General features: G+C 36.8%; 1 protein-coding gene across 9 annotated transcripts in view; it reads left to right on the top strand.

Moving 5' to 3' along the window:
* Nucleotides 1-20192, top strand: part of LOC114239600 (uncharacterized) — a 159609-nt gene that overhangs the window by 64724 nt on the left and 74693 nt on the right. For 4 of the 9 annotated variants that reach the window (XM_089739661.1, XM_089739662.1, XM_089739655.1 and 1 more), the window contains exons 2-5: nucleotides 2422-3033; nucleotides 5726-5788; nucleotides 6315-6416; nucleotides 7963-8055. In XM_089739661.1, coding sequence (XP_089595787.1) covers nucleotides 2506-3033; nucleotides 5726-5788; nucleotides 6315-6416; nucleotides 7963-8055 — 786 coding nt within the window. In that variant the 5' untranslated portion in view covers nucleotides 2422-2505. Of the gene's footprint in view, nucleotides 1-2069; nucleotides 3034-5725; nucleotides 5789-6314; nucleotides 6417-7962; nucleotides 8056-20192 lie in introns of those variants that run through there. The other 5 variants (XM_089739658.1, XM_028169886.2, XM_089739659.1 and 2 more) reach the window with 5 other exon arrangements.

Genomic DNA, 20192 nt, shown 5'->3' with positions numbered 1-20192 from the left:
CGGACAGGAAAATCGATTTTTTCTAAGTACACCCAGAAGAGTCAAGCTCACCTTTAACCCTTTAACTTTGGTTGCAGAAATTACTTAACTATGAGACATACTAATTAAGTAATTATGTAACATTAGCTTATTATTGAAAAAATTGTGATAATTGTCGAAAACCGATTAACTTGAAAATTTCCACAAACTTCAAAGACCGATGACTACACAATTTCATTATCTTACCTTAATAATTGTGGCTTGTGGAGAATGCTTAAAGGTAGCGGTTTGGCTCTGCCCTTGGAATTGCCGACGTCCATGGGCGACGGTAGCCACTTACCATCAAGTGGGCCGTATGCTTGTCTGCCTATAAAGGCAATAAAAAAAGTAACCAAGATTACATGCATAAAAGCAATACTGTTTTTTTTAATGTCGATTTTCCAATAAAGCCAATGTCTGTTCATTATTGAAGTTACTTAATATAATAAAACTAATTCGGAATTAGTACTACATTGTTCCATCTTTCCCTATCTTCATATCAACAATAGCTGAAGAGTTAAAAAAATCAATTTAAAACGATACGTTCAAAATAACTAAGTCCTTCATAATCCTTATTTCGCTGGACCTCTTTGGAATTGGCCGAGTATACTTTGACATTAAGATACTTTGACATTTGACAGTAATAATGTCACCACGACTTCCGAGTTTGAAAAAAAAAAATTATTGATTAAAACTAGGAACGGCAAAAATCATTGGCAAGCACGATATTCGAATATTTTTTTAGAACGGTCGGTCGCCAAGTGCCATCTGTTATATGAATAACTGAACTAAGGACATTTTCATTTATTCTAAAATTAATCAAAACATTTATTGAGATATCTTTTATTGTTTTTTAATATAAATATTTCTTTATTATATATATATAATTATAATAAGAGTGCGGCTAAACAGACAAAAGATTACTTAACTAAAAACATTACTAAAAAATATTGATTTTGTATAATTTTTGTGTGTTAATTTTTCTATTAAAATAACTAAGTACCATCACTAATGTATAATGTTATAAGTAAAAAACATAACAAAAACTATAGGTAATACCAGAACTGATTCGATTTACTAAAATAAAACCGAACACGCTATAAAGTCTCAAAAAATAATAATTTGTTTTCAGTAATAGTAAAAACAACAAATACTATTTAATTGTAAGTAATTTTCTTCGTAAAACATATTTTCTAAATGCAATATTTTCGAAATTGCAAGAATTCAATGTCATTCAGTTTGAGGGTTTGGCTCTTAGTCCGCCATCTGTCGTGGGGTAGCAAAACAACAGTTTCCCTCCTCGGAAAATATTCACAGACTTCTGAGAACCTCTCAAATTTCGATACGAACCCTGCCAATAAGTTATTCAAAAACTCAAAACATAAACATGTTTTTAAGCACCAAAAACGAATGGACATTAAATACTTCAAATAATATTATAAATAAGCATTAATTGTTTTTTTTAAGTTCCTTGTCCGATTTAAAGTTCTGCCGGTGTAAGAGACGGTAGAAATAAAAAGTTTACATTTTCCCGTACGTTTTCTCGATTTTAGGTAAAAAAGGAAAAACTTGAATAGCATTAACACCGTTGGCTAGCCCCACGAGCCAGGCCCCGCCTGGAACGTAACAAAAAAAAAACCCAATCAGTCAAGAGGCGTCACGAAAAGAAATCCGAAAAAAAACTTCACGCGAAACAGAGCTATACGTAACGTGCGAGTGCGAGCGAGACGAATGTCATTAAGAAAAAATCACAAAGAAACGGATTCTTTTTCATTTCCTCCCTTACTAATAGCGGCTTAGAAAAAAACGGGGAGAGCTATCCGTCCCGCTTCGGCGTGCAGGGGAAGGATGGAAACGGGGTCGGTCGAGCGAGAGGGGCGAACACCCTGCGGCGTCCTTAGCGCCCTTTTAATAGTTGTTATGTCGGCCGTGGTCCGAGCGGTCCGCGATGCGTTTTTGGGGAAATCGAGTCCGAGTGTCCGGCGGGGCGCGGGGGCCGGGGCGCCGCACACGGGCTCCGTCGGTCGCCGGCCGCGCCGTCTTTTCCTTGACCGGACGCATTTTTCCGCGGAAAAAACGCGGGGCGCGTGCGCCCGGCGCCGGTGGGGATGTTCTTGGCCGCGTCTAAGGCGGCGGGGGCGGCGCCGCGTCTTGCTAGTTGGACCGGCGTCTTCGGCAGGCGCGCGCGTCCGCCCCACCCCGCAAGAAAGCGTCGCGACGCTCAAGTTTTCCACCAAGAAGTTAGTCGTCGCCCGCCCGCGTCTCAAGGAGGTCTCGCTTCCGCTTTCCTCGGCCTGACCTTCGCTTTTCCGGGGGTGACGTGACGCGAACTCTTTGAAAAAAAAAAAAGTTTTCGAACCGCGCGCGAACGTTCCGAAGTTACAGGCCGCACGTTGTTTGCAGGTCCGCGGAGACACCGGGCCGCAGCAGTGATACCGCGAGAGATCGCATGTCCTCGTCGTGACCATACGTCCGAAACTGGAATTAATGTTGAAATACTTCAATGAGAACATATCCCTAGCGCTGCAGGAGAGGTACAGGGACCTCCATGAGTATCGGAAGACGGAAGCGGTAGAGGAGGGTTCACCGAGGGAGGCCAAAGTACCGAAAATAGCGGAGGAAGGCGAACAGGTCGGCGGCGAGGGCGCCTTTGAGCCGAGCCCTGCGCCGCCGTACGGTCGCCTGCTGGAGCCTCCCAAGGAGGAGGACAGCTTCGTCGCCAGCTGGTTGCAGAACTCGTTCAAGATGACAGCAGCCGAAGCTAGTGGCGAGGCGGCCGCGGCTGGCAGCGCGCTGGACCTCAGAGCCGCGCCGCTGTCTCTCCACATCCCGACCCTGCAGCCGCCTGAGCCGCAGCGCTTCAAGATGCAAGACTTCTGGAGTCGCAGCCGGCCAGCCTCCCCTCACGAACCCATGGAGGCCCACAACCAGCCAGGCCCGGCGCCACCGACCCCACAGCCGCCCGCCACTCCAGATCACAAGATGATCACTGAAAAATTAGTCAATGAAATACAGGTGAGTGTTTAATTTATTTGCAAAAAAAAAACGCGCAATTTTTGTCCTACAAATTTGTTCTAAATCTAGAAATATGTTAAAAATATAGTTAGCAAAAAACTACAATAAAATAGGAATAAAAAAATTTTAGATTATATCACATAATCATATTGTTACGATATTATTCAATTAACGAACGCAACTTGTAATTGGTGAAAAGTGTTAATTGAATCCCGACGAAGCTTATAATTTTCTTTACGAGTTTTTCTTGTTCCGTCGGCGAAAAGACGCGCGGAAGAGTTTCAAACTTACCTGAATTTTAACTTTAGGTCTGCTAACGTTTTCCTCAATACTTAAAAAATCGGACATATAAATAGGCATCAAAATTTGTAGAAACAAAAAAAATTATGACGTCACAATTAAACGCGCCAATCACTATTAAACTCCTCGGAAATGTTTGTGATTCAAATAAAAATCGAACGTCTGTTCGACTGTAAGATATTCGTCGAACTGACCTCAGAAAAATCAAAAAAGGTCTCACAGAACACGTTCGAAATTCAAATGATCCCTTCTTCCTTAAAAAAAAAGATACACGTCGGGCAACATATTGCGCGTCTTTTGATGAACCAAGGAAAGGGTTGCGGGGCCGCTGCTTGAGACTTGTTATTAAATCGTTTTTGTCCTCGGCTCGCATCCGGTTTCGAAAAACGAATATTTAAATTACAATAATCTGTGATAATTCTATTATACGGATATTAGGCTATGATCAACTTGTCTTCGGTTTGTTTTTTAATGCGACAAATGTTTGTTTTGGCCATATGTCTTATTAACGGGTTCGATTACCTTTCCCTTAAATTTCGAACTTTTATTACACGTTCCGTTTTCGATTAGGCTGTTATATAACCGTTTTGTTATTACCGATTATTATGAATAATCTAAATGAAGGAATTACAGTTTTATTGTGACGAAATTTTAGTGCGCCAAGACGATTAAGCGTCATCTCATTATTTATAACATGTTATTATTTGGAAGATTACTTTGACAAAAAAATTGTTTAGTCTCGATCATGGTAAATTTTAATGATCACATGGTAAAGAATAGTCAAAACTCCTTGCGCGTAGAAAACTTTATAAATCGGATTCTAAGCCGACGATTGCCTTTGGATTCGTAATTCAAATGAAAGTTTTAAAACAAAAACAAAAAAAAACGGTTAAAGAACATTCCATTTTAAATTAGTTTCGGATACGCTCACCTTGCATTTGTCTATTTCCCACGGCAAGGATTAGGGGAAGCGGAATTGTGATTTCAAATATTTTTTATAAATTTTTTTTTCTACCGCTCTTTTGTTTCACGGAGGGGTGTTGACAGTTCGTTACAGCGGATCCCGTTCTCGTTTCAAACATATTTTTTTGTTTTAAAATTGTCAAGTTTGAATTTCGAACCGGTTCTATTTCCCGGTTTCAATTCTCATTCATTCGGAATATTATTTGTTTTTTTCGTGATGGCGAATTTAACGGTTCGAAAGCTATGTTGCAGTTTTGTGGTTTTTTTTTCACTCTCTCGTAACGCCTAGTTAAATTTTGTTTTGATTTATTAATATGTTCTTTGTTACGTTCTCGAGAGTTTGTTTTGCGAGTTCAAGTACGTTAGAAGAATTTATGATTAAAATCCCAATTAATTCTTAAATATTTTTTCTGTTGTCAAAGAATTATTCCAAGCGCACCTATGTACATACATATGTCTAATCTACAGCTTTATGCCTATTTACGGAAACCAGTGTAGTCCACCGTAACTTAGTTGGGGCTTGTAGATTTAAGCACTTTTTTCTAGAAGGATTAAATGTCCATTTATAATAAATCTCAGAGTCGATAAAACGCTATTTTAACCTTTATAATACGATTACGTAGATACCAAATTAACGACTTTTCGCCCGTGATAGTACGTCATGTGAGTCCGCACGGCTACCACTAGCCTGCCTATTTCTGCCGTGAAGCAGTAATGCGTTTCGATTTGAAGGGTCGGGCAGCCGTTGTTACTGTAAAAACGGAGACCTTCGAACTCATGTCCCGCGGTGGGCGGCACTTACATTTCAGATGTCTATGGGCTCCGGTAACGACTTAGCACCAGGTTGACCGTGAGTTCGTCCAGTCGTCTAAGCAAAAAAAAAAGAAAAGAAAACTTGATCTGCCCGCAATGGTTACCAAGTCATTGTGTTCTATAGGATGTTTAGCGTACTTGTGTCGAGTGATGCGATCATACCGGCGTTTAAATCTCAGCTAGCTAGGTAGCGGATTGGCTCTGCCCCAGGCATTGCTGAAGTTCATGGGCGACGGTAGCCGCTCACCATCAGCATGGGCCGTATGCTCGTCTATATACAAGGGCAATAAAAAAAGAAGCTACCAATTGATCTAAGGAAATAAGTACTTGACATATTTTCACGGACGACTTCCAAGACAGGCAGAAACTATGTGGAATTAAAAACAATTAAATTCTATTGTAAACCCAGATGGGTAGTTGCCATCATACTGCTTGGTTCTCTAACTAAGCTGATACGGTTCTATTTGAGGGCTGCTGTTATACAATAAATATGACTTCACTGCTTATCACTAAATGACCTGTGAGCTCGTAAAACAATCATGAAATGAAATCGATGTATATGTGTTTAATAATCTTGCGTTTTTTTGCACGCTTCTCCGCCTCTGTCCACGGTCAGCAGCAACAGTCGCCGTCAGCTGATTCTACAATGAGCGAGAGATCGCTTGTTCCGTTCGCACTGGTAATTACATATATATTTATTTTACTTTTTTTTTAAATATCCTATATGAATATCTAAAACGGGTCAATGCTTGAGGCGGGTACCGATTAATAAAGTACTAGCTGATACTTGCGAGTTTACCCGCGTGTTTAAGGAAACTGTCAGTGTAATTTCCGCTGGCTATGAATTGTATGTTTGGGATAAAACGTGGCCTATGTCCTAACACTATCAACGGAAAGAAGGACAAATACACTGTGTCATTGATAATGTGGCATCTAATAAAAGCTGATGACGTCACTGGTGGTGAACAGTCACCGTCGCTCACAAATACGACCGCACAAATAACGTCTGGAAATGCTTTGTGACGAAGCAGAGCTTCCAGGGTGTGGAGCTACGGTGATAAAGACGCTTACATTCCAATATCCAGAACACAGACTTCAAACGGATTCTCTTATATTTTACTCGGTAAAGAAAAACGAGGTATTTAGTTATAAATTAGCTTAAAAATAATACTAATAATAGTTTGTTTGTGTGTTTGTATGTCCAGCCCCAACAACAGTCGCCAACGACGGACGGGGCGCCGCTCGGAGACCGCGCCGCCATGTTGCCGTTCGCTTTGGTAAATTTCCTCAATAGCCTGAATATCGATGTAATTATTGTTTTATTTCAATTCTATCACTTCACTTCTCGCTTCCGTTACGGTCATTTGGAAATAGTCGAAAAACGATCCCAGATTTTTTTTAAACTAATCGTGGCATTGTAGTATCAAATTTAAAAAAAGAATCTGGTTCTCAATAAGATTCTAATTTGATTCGTCTAAAGATTTGAATAAGGAATACCTTTTTTGGACGTACGAGAAACTAACGAAAACTTTTTTCTATTTTCAAAATACCGTAACTTTTTTTTTAGTAAAATGGATTCTGCCTGTTTTTTTTTGGTAGAACATAAAAAAGATTTGAGAATAGCTTTATGTAACATTTGTATGACACTGCTTATAATTATTTTTTTATTGTGCTGATGGACGAACGAAATCGCAGCCTACCCGCTGTAAGCGGTTGCCTGAGATCATAATCATCAACTTGGGAAAGTTAATGAAATTGAGCATTATTTTTTAAAGTCAACTGAGTATTAAAACTACTATCAATGACTTAACATCTCAATAATTAAGAAAACTTTTCTGATTTCTCACTCTTTGGAACTGAGATAATAGGATGGTTGGCGGTTTATAATTTACAAAGTATTTAACCTCTTTAATTATTACGTGAAGATTAAAAAGAAGCAGGCAGAACTTGTTTGACTTTATTCTAGATATAGAATTCATATACTTCGCCACTTCTCGTAAGATCTTCTTGATTGCAAGTAATGCTCATAAAACAAAATCAAATGAATGAAAAATTTCCATATTTTTTTTCAAATTAATGGAACGTATTTTTATGTATCCAGTAGATTTTAATAGAAGCTTCACTGTGACTAGCGTTTACTGTAGAGAGAGCATCCATGTATTGTATAATTTTACATATGTACTAAATGTACTAAATTTTCAAAAAGGCCTACGCCATTATGGTCACGTTTGACATTTAACTCGCCGAATGCGACGAAGGATTTGACGTGCTACTTAACTAACAGGCAGAACGCACGGAGTTCTTTGCCGGATCTCCTTAGTGGGTCGCGATTCCGATCCGGTAGTAGATTCAATGAAGCACTGCTCTTGCTTAGGCAAATATTAGCATAGCCTCTCAGGCTGAGCTCACTTACCAAGCCGAGCGTAGCTGGAATAGTCTCATAGGATACCAGCGACTAAGTAGGAAAAAAATAATTACATTAAAAACATCAAAAGAGCATGACCATAAAGGGTACACAACATCTCTCGTAAAATTATAATTGAATTCACTTAAACAATAATTGGATTACCGAAATTCAATTATTTTCAAAATTAACATTCAAAAATACCTTCGGTTATTTTTATTTTTTTTAAACATAACAAAAATTATCGCTTTTAACCTTTTGGAAACTAAGTTTTAAAAGAGGATTGTTACCTTTTGAATAATAACGTGAATATTTCAAATGAAAAGAACAAAGGATACGTTCAAATACGTTCTTAATTTAAATCTATATAGTTTCAAAATTTAAAATTGTAACTAAATGCTCGTTAGTCGTTCGAAAGTCGATCGTGACGCGTTTGTTTTGTCTCACAGCAACAAGCGAGATCCGGACAGAGCATCAGCGAGAGAACGCTGGAGGAATGCTGGTCGACACTTCAGCGAGTGAGTTGGCATCTGTTTCAATGCGTATTGTTATCTTCCAAGAGTAGGGGTCGCGTTGTTGCCATTTTCATTGACGTTCTCAATTCAATTTTGAATGATTCTACGTTCTTTTTTTTAATTTGGTAAACATTAAATTTGATTTTCCTAAAATTATTTTCTTAAGTTTTTGCGTGAATTTGATATCGTCATAAAAATCGTTACAGCGCGAGCTCTAAAAGGGGTATTTATTAAGTTAACTATTTATTTTGAAGGTGAGTTCAAACTTTTTCAACTTAATCTAGCTCTAAGGTGTGAATGCAAATGTTTTATCGCGATATCACAGCCGATGGGCGGCAAAGGAAACGCCATTGTAAAGCCTAGGTTTTTTTTTTTTTCTATCTCTTATGAATATTCATCGGTAGGAAACGTAGCGCAAATAGATTTCGTATTCCGATTAAACGCCTCGAGCGATGAGAATTTGTTTTAATTTTACTTTTTGCCTTCATCGCAACTGTGACCATCTGCTTACAAGGTGGTGTATGATCCAGGAAGCGTATGCCTTCATTCGAGGTGCATCTGCTTTTACTGAGACAGTTACTTCGAATCGTTTTATGGAGAAATAATTTTGTATATATATGCATTAAATACTTACATTTTTAATGCTCTGCTCGCGTTACATACTCAAAATTATTTGTGTATACAAGCAATTGAAATGGGAATATTCTGTTTAATCTAAAAAAACTATTATCTATATCTATATATATATAAATGAATTGCTGTTCGTTAGTCTCGCTAAAACTCGAGAACGGCTGGACCGATTTGGCTAATTTTGATCTCAAATTATTTGTGGAAGTCCAGAGAAGGTTTAAAAGGTAGATAAGTGAATGAAAATGCTCGGAATTATAATAAATAAAAATAATAATTTTTTGTTTTCCCTTTGATGTGTCCCCCGTCGGACGGATTCCTTTTGTTTGTTTTAAGTTTATTTCATGCAAAAGCTTAGGTCTTTTATTTATCGATTGAGGCACTACGAAGTCTGCTGGGTCAGCTATTTTAGTGTAATATATTTTTTATTATTAATTTAAATTTAATTTCGTTATTTCGATAACATAGAAGTTCCTAAACGCAATAGGTTTATTTTAATTTTCAAATGATTTTATCATCAAGATTATTAATGATAGATACATTACGTTGCGTCAGTTAGGTTATATTAAAAAAAAATATTAAAATATGAAGAAACTAATATTACAATCGAAGAGAGACAGGTGGGTGTTTGAAATTTAAAAAAAAAATACAACCGACGCCCATCGCGTTACGACGGATGGAACAACAATTTAAAAAAAAAAAAATCGCAACGTACACAAGATTTGTACTTGATCTTTTCAAAACAGAGTTCGATGGAGTCGATGTCATTAATAAATTAAAATAGTTTTGTTTTTTTTAAAAAACTTAAGCATTTTAAAAATGAATAATTTTGTCAGAAATAGCTAGTGTTTTAAGTTATTTTTATGAGCGTTATTTAAGGGCCTCTTGTGAGTACCACCACCCTGCCTATTTCTGCCGTGAAGCAGTAGACCGAAACTTGAAGGGCGGGGCAGCCGTTGTAACTATACTGAGACCTTAGAACTCATATCTCAAGCTGGGTGGCGGCATTTACGTTGTAGATGTCTATGGCCTCCAGTAACCACTTAATACCAGGTGGGCTGTGAGCTCGTTTACCCATCTAAACAAAATATAAAAAATAAAAAAAAATTGAAATTGCATACACAAAAATCAGTGCACGAAAAATAAGTATTAGTAGTTTTATTTTGGTCTAGTTCGAAGTCAACTTGCGCGAATATGGCATGGGCCTACTACATACTTTAACCGTGAATGACAAACAAACTGCTACACACTGCATGATTAAATAGATATCCTTGTTTACATATTTTGAGGCACCCACGCAAGAAATAAAAATAAGAAAAAAAAAAACATTAGGATCTTCTCCACGAGGCCGATGTTCCAAACACAAAAGGCACGATTCAAAATTCGAATGTACATTTAAAAAAAAAAACTACAACATTTGCATGTCGATCTGCAATGAATTTATAGTTATTGCGAAGAGATTTATTATTGCACCGCTTTTACGAAAAAATCACAAACAAAAATGGACGATAGCCCAATTTGAAATTCAGATGTAGGGTGCTTTTACTCGAATAAAAGATAATATACACTGGTTACACTGCAAACGAAAATTGACATTAATACCAACGAAATTAAGTTGATATTCCAATCGCAATTGAAATACTGATAAGAGTTCACACTGACGCAGCAAAACATTGTTCCCTTTTTAAAAATGAGACGACTTTTGACGTTCAAGACATGTGTTGGTACTTTTTTTTTTCTTTTTTTTTTTTCTTTCTCGTAAAAGTATATCAAAAGTATTTTAAGCGATGCGGCCTCTTTTAATGTATGTACTTTTTACGTCGAGACGGGAACGTGTGTCGTGTTGGTCAATGTCAATTTTGAATTTAGAACCGTCTTATTTAAATTTGACAGATCGACTTTTTTTTTGTTTTATAATTAATACAGAGTACTGGTTGTTTTCCCAATCTTTAAATATAATTGAAATCGGATAATAGCTTTATTTTAATATGTGAAATAAAAGCAGGCACAAGTTTTTTTTCAAACGTAATACTTAAACATAACATTTGATTCTCTAGTAAATCATTGTGATGTTAATTTTGGTTAGTAGCTGGCTTTACCATCCGTGATCGTAAAGTTAAAAGTCCAATCATATTTGCTGAAACACATTTTTTAATTACTAAAAAGACATCTTGTTAGAAACTGTTCTTAATGACTTTTTTCAAGTCGAAGGGGTGGGGGGTGCGGGGCGCTCGGTAATTATGAAAAGTGTCCAACTAGGGTGGAAAAATATGAGCCGAGAACGTTTAGGAGATACCCGGTTCTTTTTTTTCAACTCCCTTTTTTGACCGGTTAACGAGCGAGAGGCTTTTAAAGTTAATAGGTTCGGAAAGCTTTTGATATGCTTTAAGTGAGTTCTAGGTTTTTCTTAAATGGCAATGAAATATATGCTATAATGTAAAACAGTGCTTTTTATTTTTTCGTTTTACTAAATGGATAGTAGAGCTCGCGGCTCACCTGGTCTTAAGTCGTCACCGGAGTCCATAGAAAACCTAACGCGAATGCCGCGCCTTTAAAGTATGAGGTCTGTCTCAAAGCTTATAACAGCTGTGTTATACTCATGGTAGTAATAGGCAGGAATATAATGCCGGCACGTATGGACACACAATACGCATCATCACCAGAAAACGGTGCTCTACGAGTCAATCATCTATATGAAGATTTTAGATAGAGTTTGTCGAACCTAAGACAATAGTTTTAAATAAAATCGGGTGAGGAAAACAGTATGTTCATCAAGGTCAAGCAACGTTAGGCGCGGTCAGTATTTGGATGGGTGAATATTTTCTTACGAATGTGAAATTATGAATATAATTTTAAATTTGGAACGCGAGTTATATATTAAATAGATTTTTCTATTTTTATTGCCCTTGTAGGTAGATGAGCATACGGCCTACCTGATGGTGAGAGTTTATCGTCGGCCATGGACATCAGCAATGCCAGGGGCGGAGCCAAGCCGCTGCCTACCGATTTCTTTGTATAGGATAACACTGTTCTATTTAATATAGATCATTTAACGAACTTGTTGAATTTCCAAGCGAAATAGCACGACTGTACAGATGTTGACTGTGTCATATCGAAAAACCTGAGAGTCGAATTCGAGGGTTTTTTTTTTGTTTTTTCATTAAAATCTAAGTCTGTACACACGTACCTAGCCTTGATTCCCGCAATTTAACCAAAGGGGAATGGGGGTGACTGAAAATCAGGGCTGTTCGATTTATGGACTTTGAACAGCATTAGCTAAGCCACCTTTTTTTTATTGCTTAGAGTTGGATGAGCTCACAGCCCACCTGGTGTTAAGTGGTTACTGGAGCCCATAGACATCTACATCGTAAATGCGTCACCCACCTTGAGATATAAGTTCTAAGGTCTCAGTATAGTTACAACGGCTGCCCCACCCTTCAAACCGAAACGCATTACTGCTTCACGGCAGAAATAGGCCTATAGGTGGTACCTACACGTGCGGACTCACAAGAGGCCCTGCCACCAGTAAAAAACCACCTCTCTCCTTTTGCCTTTTTTTTTTCTTTTCATTTATTTATATTTTATTTTATTTACTGTGAAAGGCAATAAATTTTATTATTATTATTATGCTTCCAATGCGTCCATAGTCGGGATGTGTCAAATAATTTAAAAATAAAGTTTCCATTACATTCCTTCTAATTACATTATTATCGAGTTTCAAAAACCTTAGATGTTCCAAGTTATCAGTTACAGAGTCAAGGTCAAGTGTGTCGCGTAACGCATGAGCCACGAACGGAACCTTCCTTTTTTCAAGTCGCTCAAATAAAACCGAAGCGAAGTTCCGCATTTTTCCTCATCTCAATCTCATTTCTCCTCTTAATCTCCCTCGATCTCAACCCGTAACTCATCCCGGTGAGGTTTTTTAGAGTAACCCGCAAAATTTATATCGCAATTAGCGGTGGGACACTTTTAACTGGGTACATTATTAGAAAAGTTTGTTGGGCGTTTAGGAGAAAAATGAAGGCGGAGCGTTACGCAAATGAAAAGTGAAGCTAGCGCGAGCTTCAAATGTTACAGCCTCGATTTGTCGATATCTCTATCTATACTAATCTATACTTCTATATCTATACTATCTATACTAATATTATAAAAAGGAATAATATATAATATTATAAAGAGGAAAGATTTGTTTGTTTGTTTGTATTGAATATGCTCCGAAACTACTGAACCGATTTGAAAAAAGTGACATAGGCTATAATCTTTTTTTTAAATTAGGGAAAAAAATTAGGGATCTTTACTAAAACTCAAATAATGTAACCCAAGGTGTAAAAAAATTACCTAAAATATTCTTTACATCGCGTGCCCTGCGAAAACGATTCATGATAGAATAAAATAATGTACTACGACTTTGTAGAACACATTATTAATTACAAAAAGTGTCGCGACAGCTTAATATGTCTAACTATTGTAGTTATGCCGTAATAAGTGTTCTTTTATTTAAAAAAATAAAACAACGTCAAATATCGTTGAAATTTTTGTTAAAGACCCGAACGGAACCGGAGCGGGCCGCTAGTCTCAAATAAGTTAATGCGTGACTGTTTGTTCACTGAAAAATATATTTATTAATGGATATAGTGGCTGGCGTACGTTTCGGAAAACGGAACAAATATCAAGCCCACAAATGTTCTCAGACAAAGTAAAATCCTTCAGTTGAGATAATCACATTTTTCAGACGAGTTATTTTACCTTAACCCGTATGTTTTTGGTTTAGTCGCTGCTAACTTGCATACGTGTCAATAGTCAAATCTATACTACCTAATATCTACAGTGGTTTTTACGGATGTTCCGTTATAACTACTGAACCATGCATCCGATTGACTTGAAATTTGGTATCCATGTAGAAAATACATGTACTTAATGGATAGGCCAATATATATATGAGTGTTGGACTCCCTAATAATAATGGCAATAAATAATAATGTTAATTTTAAATGCGCAGCGAAGCGGACGAGTACGGCTAGTAGTATATATATCAAGTCATAGTTAAATTTCGTTATATTTTTACCATAGAACGGTAACATGACATTTCAACAGCAATATTAACAAAGATACCTAACTCAGACTCTAATTAAAGAATAATCTAGACGGACAATCGGGCGTGCTCTTTTACTAAGTACAAAATGTTTGGTTGTGGTATGTATCCATTGAATTGACTTTTTTTAAGTGGAAAACTTTGGACTTTTTTATTACTGGTGGTGGACTCTTGTGAGTCCGCACGGGTGGGTACCACCATCCTGCCTATTTCTACCGTGAAGCAGTAATGCGTTTCGGTTTGAAGGGTGGGGCAGCCGTTGTAACTATACTGAGACCTTAGAACTGATATCTCAAGGTGGGTGGCGCATTTACGTCGTAGATGTCTATGGGCTCCAGTAACCACTTAACACCAGGTGGGCTGTGAGCTCGTCCACCTATCTAAGCAATAAAAAAAAAGGAAAGTATATTCTTGAGCATAGCATCCATATTTAGAAAAGTCTGCCTCACTTTGTTTCTTGCGAACGCTCCTCAACATTCGAAACTTGTAAAAACATAACATTTTTACGCGTTTTCGGACACCTGCCCCGTCGTTTTAAAACCTATGAATTTTTGATAAGTGAAATATTGTTTTTTACGAGTTCCTCGCGTTTTCGAGTTTGTGAATTCCAGAACAACGTCAGTCTGTAATTACAAAGGCAAAAGTTTCATAAATTTTAGACAGAGCATACACAGTTTTTTTTTATTTTTTTTATTGCTGAGATGTGTGGACGAGCTCACAGCCCACCTGGTGTTAAGTCGTTACTGGAGCCCATAGACATCTACAACATAAATGCGCCACCCACCTCGAGATATAAGTTCTAAGGTCTCAGTGTAGTTACAACGGCTACCCCCACCCTTCGAACCGAAACGCATTACTGCTTCACGGCGGAAATAGGCGGGGTGGTGGTACCTACCCGTGCGGACTCCCAAGAGGTCCTACCACCAGTGATTACGCAAATTATAATTTTTGCGGGTTTGATTTTTATTACACGATGTTATTCCTTCACCGTGGAAGTCAATCGTGAACATTTGTTGAGTACGTATTTCATTAGAAAAATAGGTACCCGTAGTACCCGCCTGCGGGATTCGAACACCGGTGCATCGCTACATACGAATACACCGGACGTCTTATCCTTTAGGTCACGACGACTTTTTATTTTTTAAGGCCACGACGAAATCTAATAAAAGCAATATAAAAAAATTGTCTATATTCAACTCTGATGGCCAATTCTAAAACGGATAAACAGAAATCTCATAAAAGCAAGTAAAAAAAAATTGCCTAAATTTGACTCTGACAGCCCATTCTAAGTTCTAAATATTCCATAAAAACTACACTTAAAATGACGCCACAAAAATATCACGTAGAAGTGGTAAATCTCAAAGCTCATTACACTCCCGATATTTAAATTCTAGCTATACAAAATGCAAATTCGTTATAAAATACGTCCCAATTAAACTTCTGTCTGGGGAAAGGTCAAAGGACTTATGGTGACGCTTCCAACAGCATACACAGGAAGACAAGAGCACACCGCGCCCTGGGTCCACTCGAATCAGAGAAAAACTCGACAAAAATTAGATTTCTTCGGGACAACAACGATTCAACCGTCTTGATACTTGTATAATTAAATTTGAAAATATTTATGAACGAGTCCTCTGGAGCTGTTTTTAATTTTTGTGTTGCGATAGAGAATTTCATTCCGGAAAACTAAATAAATAAATAAATATTTACTAACAATCAGGCCACGTTAACTGGTCCCGTGCTAAGTTCATAAAGAACCTGTGCTACAGGTATCAGGTAACGGAAATAAATGTAAGTATTTTTATCATACACATACATATATTTAATATCCATCCATAACCATGGAAAAGACATTTTATATTTATCATACAAATACCTTCCCTTGGTGGTATTCGAACCCGCGACCCCCTTGTGTAGTGACCATGTCACTTACCACTACACCGGACGGCCGTTGAAGTTAATGAACTAATGTTGTTGTAATTAAAGTAAGCATTTGTGATTTAGTTTGTTCAGTGGTTTTTTTGTATTCGATTTTGATTAGCCGTTAATTTCCTAAGTCGATATTTATTTATTTAGTTGCACCAAACAGTGATCATCAATACAAACCATTAATAAATTATTAATAAGTACATGACAGATGTCACTTCAATTATAGGTGCAATCGACTGCGCAATAGTTGATATACATAATAAGAATAATAATTCATGATAATATGATAATCGCTTATCAATGTAAACCTCATAACGATTGATTCCACGGCTTATATTGTTTTTTTTTTTTACCACACGTCTATAAAATAAAGAATAAATATAACAAAATTCAATGGAGACGTGTCGATAAGATTTTCGCTTTTTTTTATTAGTTGACAGCTCACAGCACCTTAGCGTTTTAACTGTTCAACTGTTCATAAGCTAAGCTCATCATCATCACAATCATAGTTTTCGGCTAGCAAAACAGTTAATTCGATTTTTTTTTTTTTCTTAGATGTGTGGACGAGCTCACATCCCACCTGACGTTAAGTGGTTACTGGAGCCATAGACATCTATAACGTAAATGCGCTACCCACCTTGATATACAAAGCTCTGAAGTCTCAGTATAGTTACAAAGACTACCCCGCCCTTCAAACCGAAACGCATTACTGCTTCACGGCAGAACTAGGCGGAGTGGTGGTACCTACCCGTGCGGACTCACAAAAGGTCCTACCACCAGTGATATTCGATAACGCGTTAACAAACAACATATTGATGTTGATTTTTATGTCAAGTATCAAAACCATTTGGTCGTCCTTCGTTCGGGAGCTAATGGCTCGTGCTCAGTAAAAAAGGCGACGACGCCGCGACGCCGGTTGAAGATAAAAATTAGCTGAAATTAAAAGAGGCTAACGAACGCTATTCTTGGCCGCCGACTCCGCGAGATCAGAGGACGCCTTTTCAAACACTTCTACTTAATTTTCTCGGTAATGTTTTTTTTTTTGCATGGACGGAGCAAGTTATTATGAATTTTAAGTGCCAGTAAAAGTAGATTTGAATTTCGTTTAGTTTTTTTTTAAATGTAAATTTTCATTCTAATACGATTTGTCAGCGGTCTCTGAAGTTATTAGCGGGTCGTATCGCAGAGGACCAACTAAAGTTTTTTTTTAATAGACTCATTACATTTGTGACGTACAGTTCGAACTAGGAATAACAAAGCATAGTTCAATTATTATGTAATTTGGCAAATGAAAATTATACTAAAGCCTCGGAATATATTTTTGTATCTATTTGTGTTGAGTGATTTCACTCATTTGGATTCTCTTCTCTATATTCTCTACTATCGGCCAGCTCCGGCTCCGCTCGGGTCTTTAACAAAAATTTCAACGATATATGACTTGTTTTATTTTTTAAATAAAATAACATTTATTGATTCATATCTATAATTGTTAGACATGAGCTGTCACGACACTTTTTGTAAATAATAATGTGTTTTACAAAGTCGTAGTACATTATTTTATTCTATCATCAATAGTTTTCGCAGGGCACGCGATGTAAAGAATATTTTAGGTAATTTTTTAATACCTTGGGTTACATTATTAGAATTTTAGTAAGGATCCCTAATTTTTTTCAAAAAAGATTATGGCCTATGTCACTCGGGAATACTGTAGCTTCCAAACAGTGAAAGAATTTTCAAATCAGTTCAGTAGTTTCGGAGCCTATTTAATACAAACAAACAAACAAATCTTTCCTCTTTATGATATTACTATAGAAGTATATATAAGTGTGGGAAATTTCATACTCCTCTGTCCGCGCAATTTTCGTAAAAAGGGATACAAAGTTTTTGCTTCCCGTATTAATATATAGATTTTTAGAATTCATTATTTAGCTGTATACACTAAAACGCGCTGTGAACTTCCACGGATACACACCACTGCTTACTTCTACAGCGGTGCGAATAACAATACTTATTTCGGTAACAACTTAACCAGTAACAAAACTGAGTGAATAAGGCACACAAAACGGCCAAGTCGCTAAAAACCAGTTACATAATAAGCCGGTTAAGTCACAGCGACATTGTACAATAATCGAGCGACGACAATATCGCCAACCTCTCATTAGGCTAACGTATCATTTTCACTGCACTGTTGGACTCCGAGTAAAAAGACCCGGGTCTTTGTACGTCCTAGGAACCCTACGCAAACAAAACTAAAACACCTGTTATTAATTCGTTTCACGGTTTTCTGTTACTAATTGCATTTCGATTTTTGCATTGTTGCTTCAATGTTGTCGATTTTTTTTTTTTTTTTCGATTATTCGCGTATTCCGTTCGAATTATAAAAATGGTTATTTCAACCGGTGCCTAAACATCGTTGCTAGCTTGCTTGTGTGGGTTGTCGTAATACAATATCGTCGGGCGACACTTTCGTAATGTCGCGATCATATTTAACTTTAATAGACAATGCTAAGTAATCAAAACTGCTTTCCTACGTGTCCTACGTGGGTTTTTTTCAATTTTGCGGTTAATAAAGTAACGATTTCATGAATTTAAACTTTCTCTAATTTTCCATTTTTAATACGCTTTTATTAGCTTCAGACGTATAGGTATATGTAACGTAATCTTTGAACATGATATTGTTCCCTTCAAAACGTCGGATTAACTCGAAATTTGGTATACTTATTAAGGACCGATGACAATTCAATATTTAAAAAAAATATTGAAAGAATTGAAATTCAACTAAAAAATGACATTTTTTTATAATAAAATCATTTTTTCTTACACTATTTTTAATTCAAATTAATTAAAATTTATTTTCTATTTTTTGGTTGGATTTTCTATAAAAGCGTATTTTGTTAGTTTTTTTAAACTATTACTTATTTTGTATTTAGCCATGTTCAGAATAAAAAATGCTTCATCACAATCAAGTCAATCACTAATTTATTGATAAATAATATATAATATTCATATAGATTTTTCATTTTACGCATTTGATAACGTCAACACGGATGATAATTCAAGTAGGACCTTTTTTTAAAATTTTAGAAATCGTACTTCTTTTGTATTTAATAATATTCTAATATCCAGGTAGTTTTCCTTTATTATTGTATTATATACTGATTATATTAAATTGTCGAATTTCAACTCGCATTATTAGAAAAATAGCAAACAAGATAGAATTTGAATCAGTGATTTACCTGTAGGAGGTAGGACCTCTTGTGAGTCCGTGCGGGTAGGTACCACAGCCCTGCCTATATCTGCCGGGAAGCAGTAATGCGTTTCGGTCTGAAGGGTAGGGCAGCCGTTGTAACTATACTGAGATCTTACAACTGATATCTCAAGGTGGGTGGCGCATTTACGTTGTAGATGTCTATGGGCTCCAGTAACCACTTAACACCAGGTGAGCTGTGAGATCGTCAGCCCATCTAAGCAATAAAAAAAATATATATATACGAATGAGGTTTGGGGTAGTTTTTAATGTATAACTCCTAATTTAATAGTGTTCACAAATATATGGTTATAGGACCACGTGCCTGTTGTCATGACAACAAATTTACTGTACTTATAATTACGGTAATATTAAGGTTATGAGAATTAAATCGAATAACTCGCTTTTGGCCCCAAATTTGAAAACGACCCTCGTTTACTAACTACAGATGACATGGACGTCGACGATGGACTGTAGTGTCAAATTTACTATAAAACTTCTAGACGCTTCTTGGCTATTCCAATAATGAAAAGGAGATAAAACCGTTAGAATTGTTTTAATTGGTCTAAGACTCACGAACAAACCAAAAATGTGGGTACATAGCAATAATTCGATATTTTTTTTGGAAAATACAGCTATTTATTTATATTTATATTGTATGTAGGCAGACGAGTACACGGCCCACCTGGTGCTAAGTGGTTACCGTCGCTAATGGACATCAGCAGTGCCCGGAGCACAGCCAAGTCGCTGCCTACAGTTGTAATTTCGCTTCAAAGCAATTATAGTGCCAATACTTTAGAACAGCATCACTTATTGCAATCGCAGACTTCTTACCCATTTAGCTCAATGAAAAAGTCGGTAAAGTTATTGTCGTCGAAAACGTAGGCACGTCATAGCGACTTCTGAATCGCACAGACAATGTCAGTGTCATAAACAATAAAGACTTAAAAGAATGACTTAGTAAGAAACACCTGGTTGTTCTACACGTGGTAATTTTGTTATTACCTCCGGCGCTTTTGCGGTGAGATTAAAATTATCCGCGTAAGCTTAAATATAAGCTTTTGAACGTAAACTTTTATCAAAGGCGGTTCAGTAGTTTCTGCGTGGTGATCGAATACTACACAAACAAATGATACACATGATTATTGGTTAAAAATCGGTAATTTTCAATCAAACAACGGTTAAGCTTTCAAAATTATATACATTGCTGTGCTTGTTGAAGTGCAAGCGGTAATGGAACGTACCTAAATTGCTCTCTATCAAGAGAAG

The sequence above is a fragment of the Bombyx mandarina genome, chromosome A1 (genome assembly GCF_030267445.1).
Source record: "Bombyx mandarina strain Sakado chromosome A1, ASM3026744v2".
In the NCBI taxonomy this organism is placed as follows: Eukaryota; Metazoa; Arthropoda; class Insecta; order Lepidoptera; family Bombycidae; genus Bombyx; species Bombyx mandarina.
This window is presented reverse-complemented; position numbering and strand designations above follow the sequence as displayed.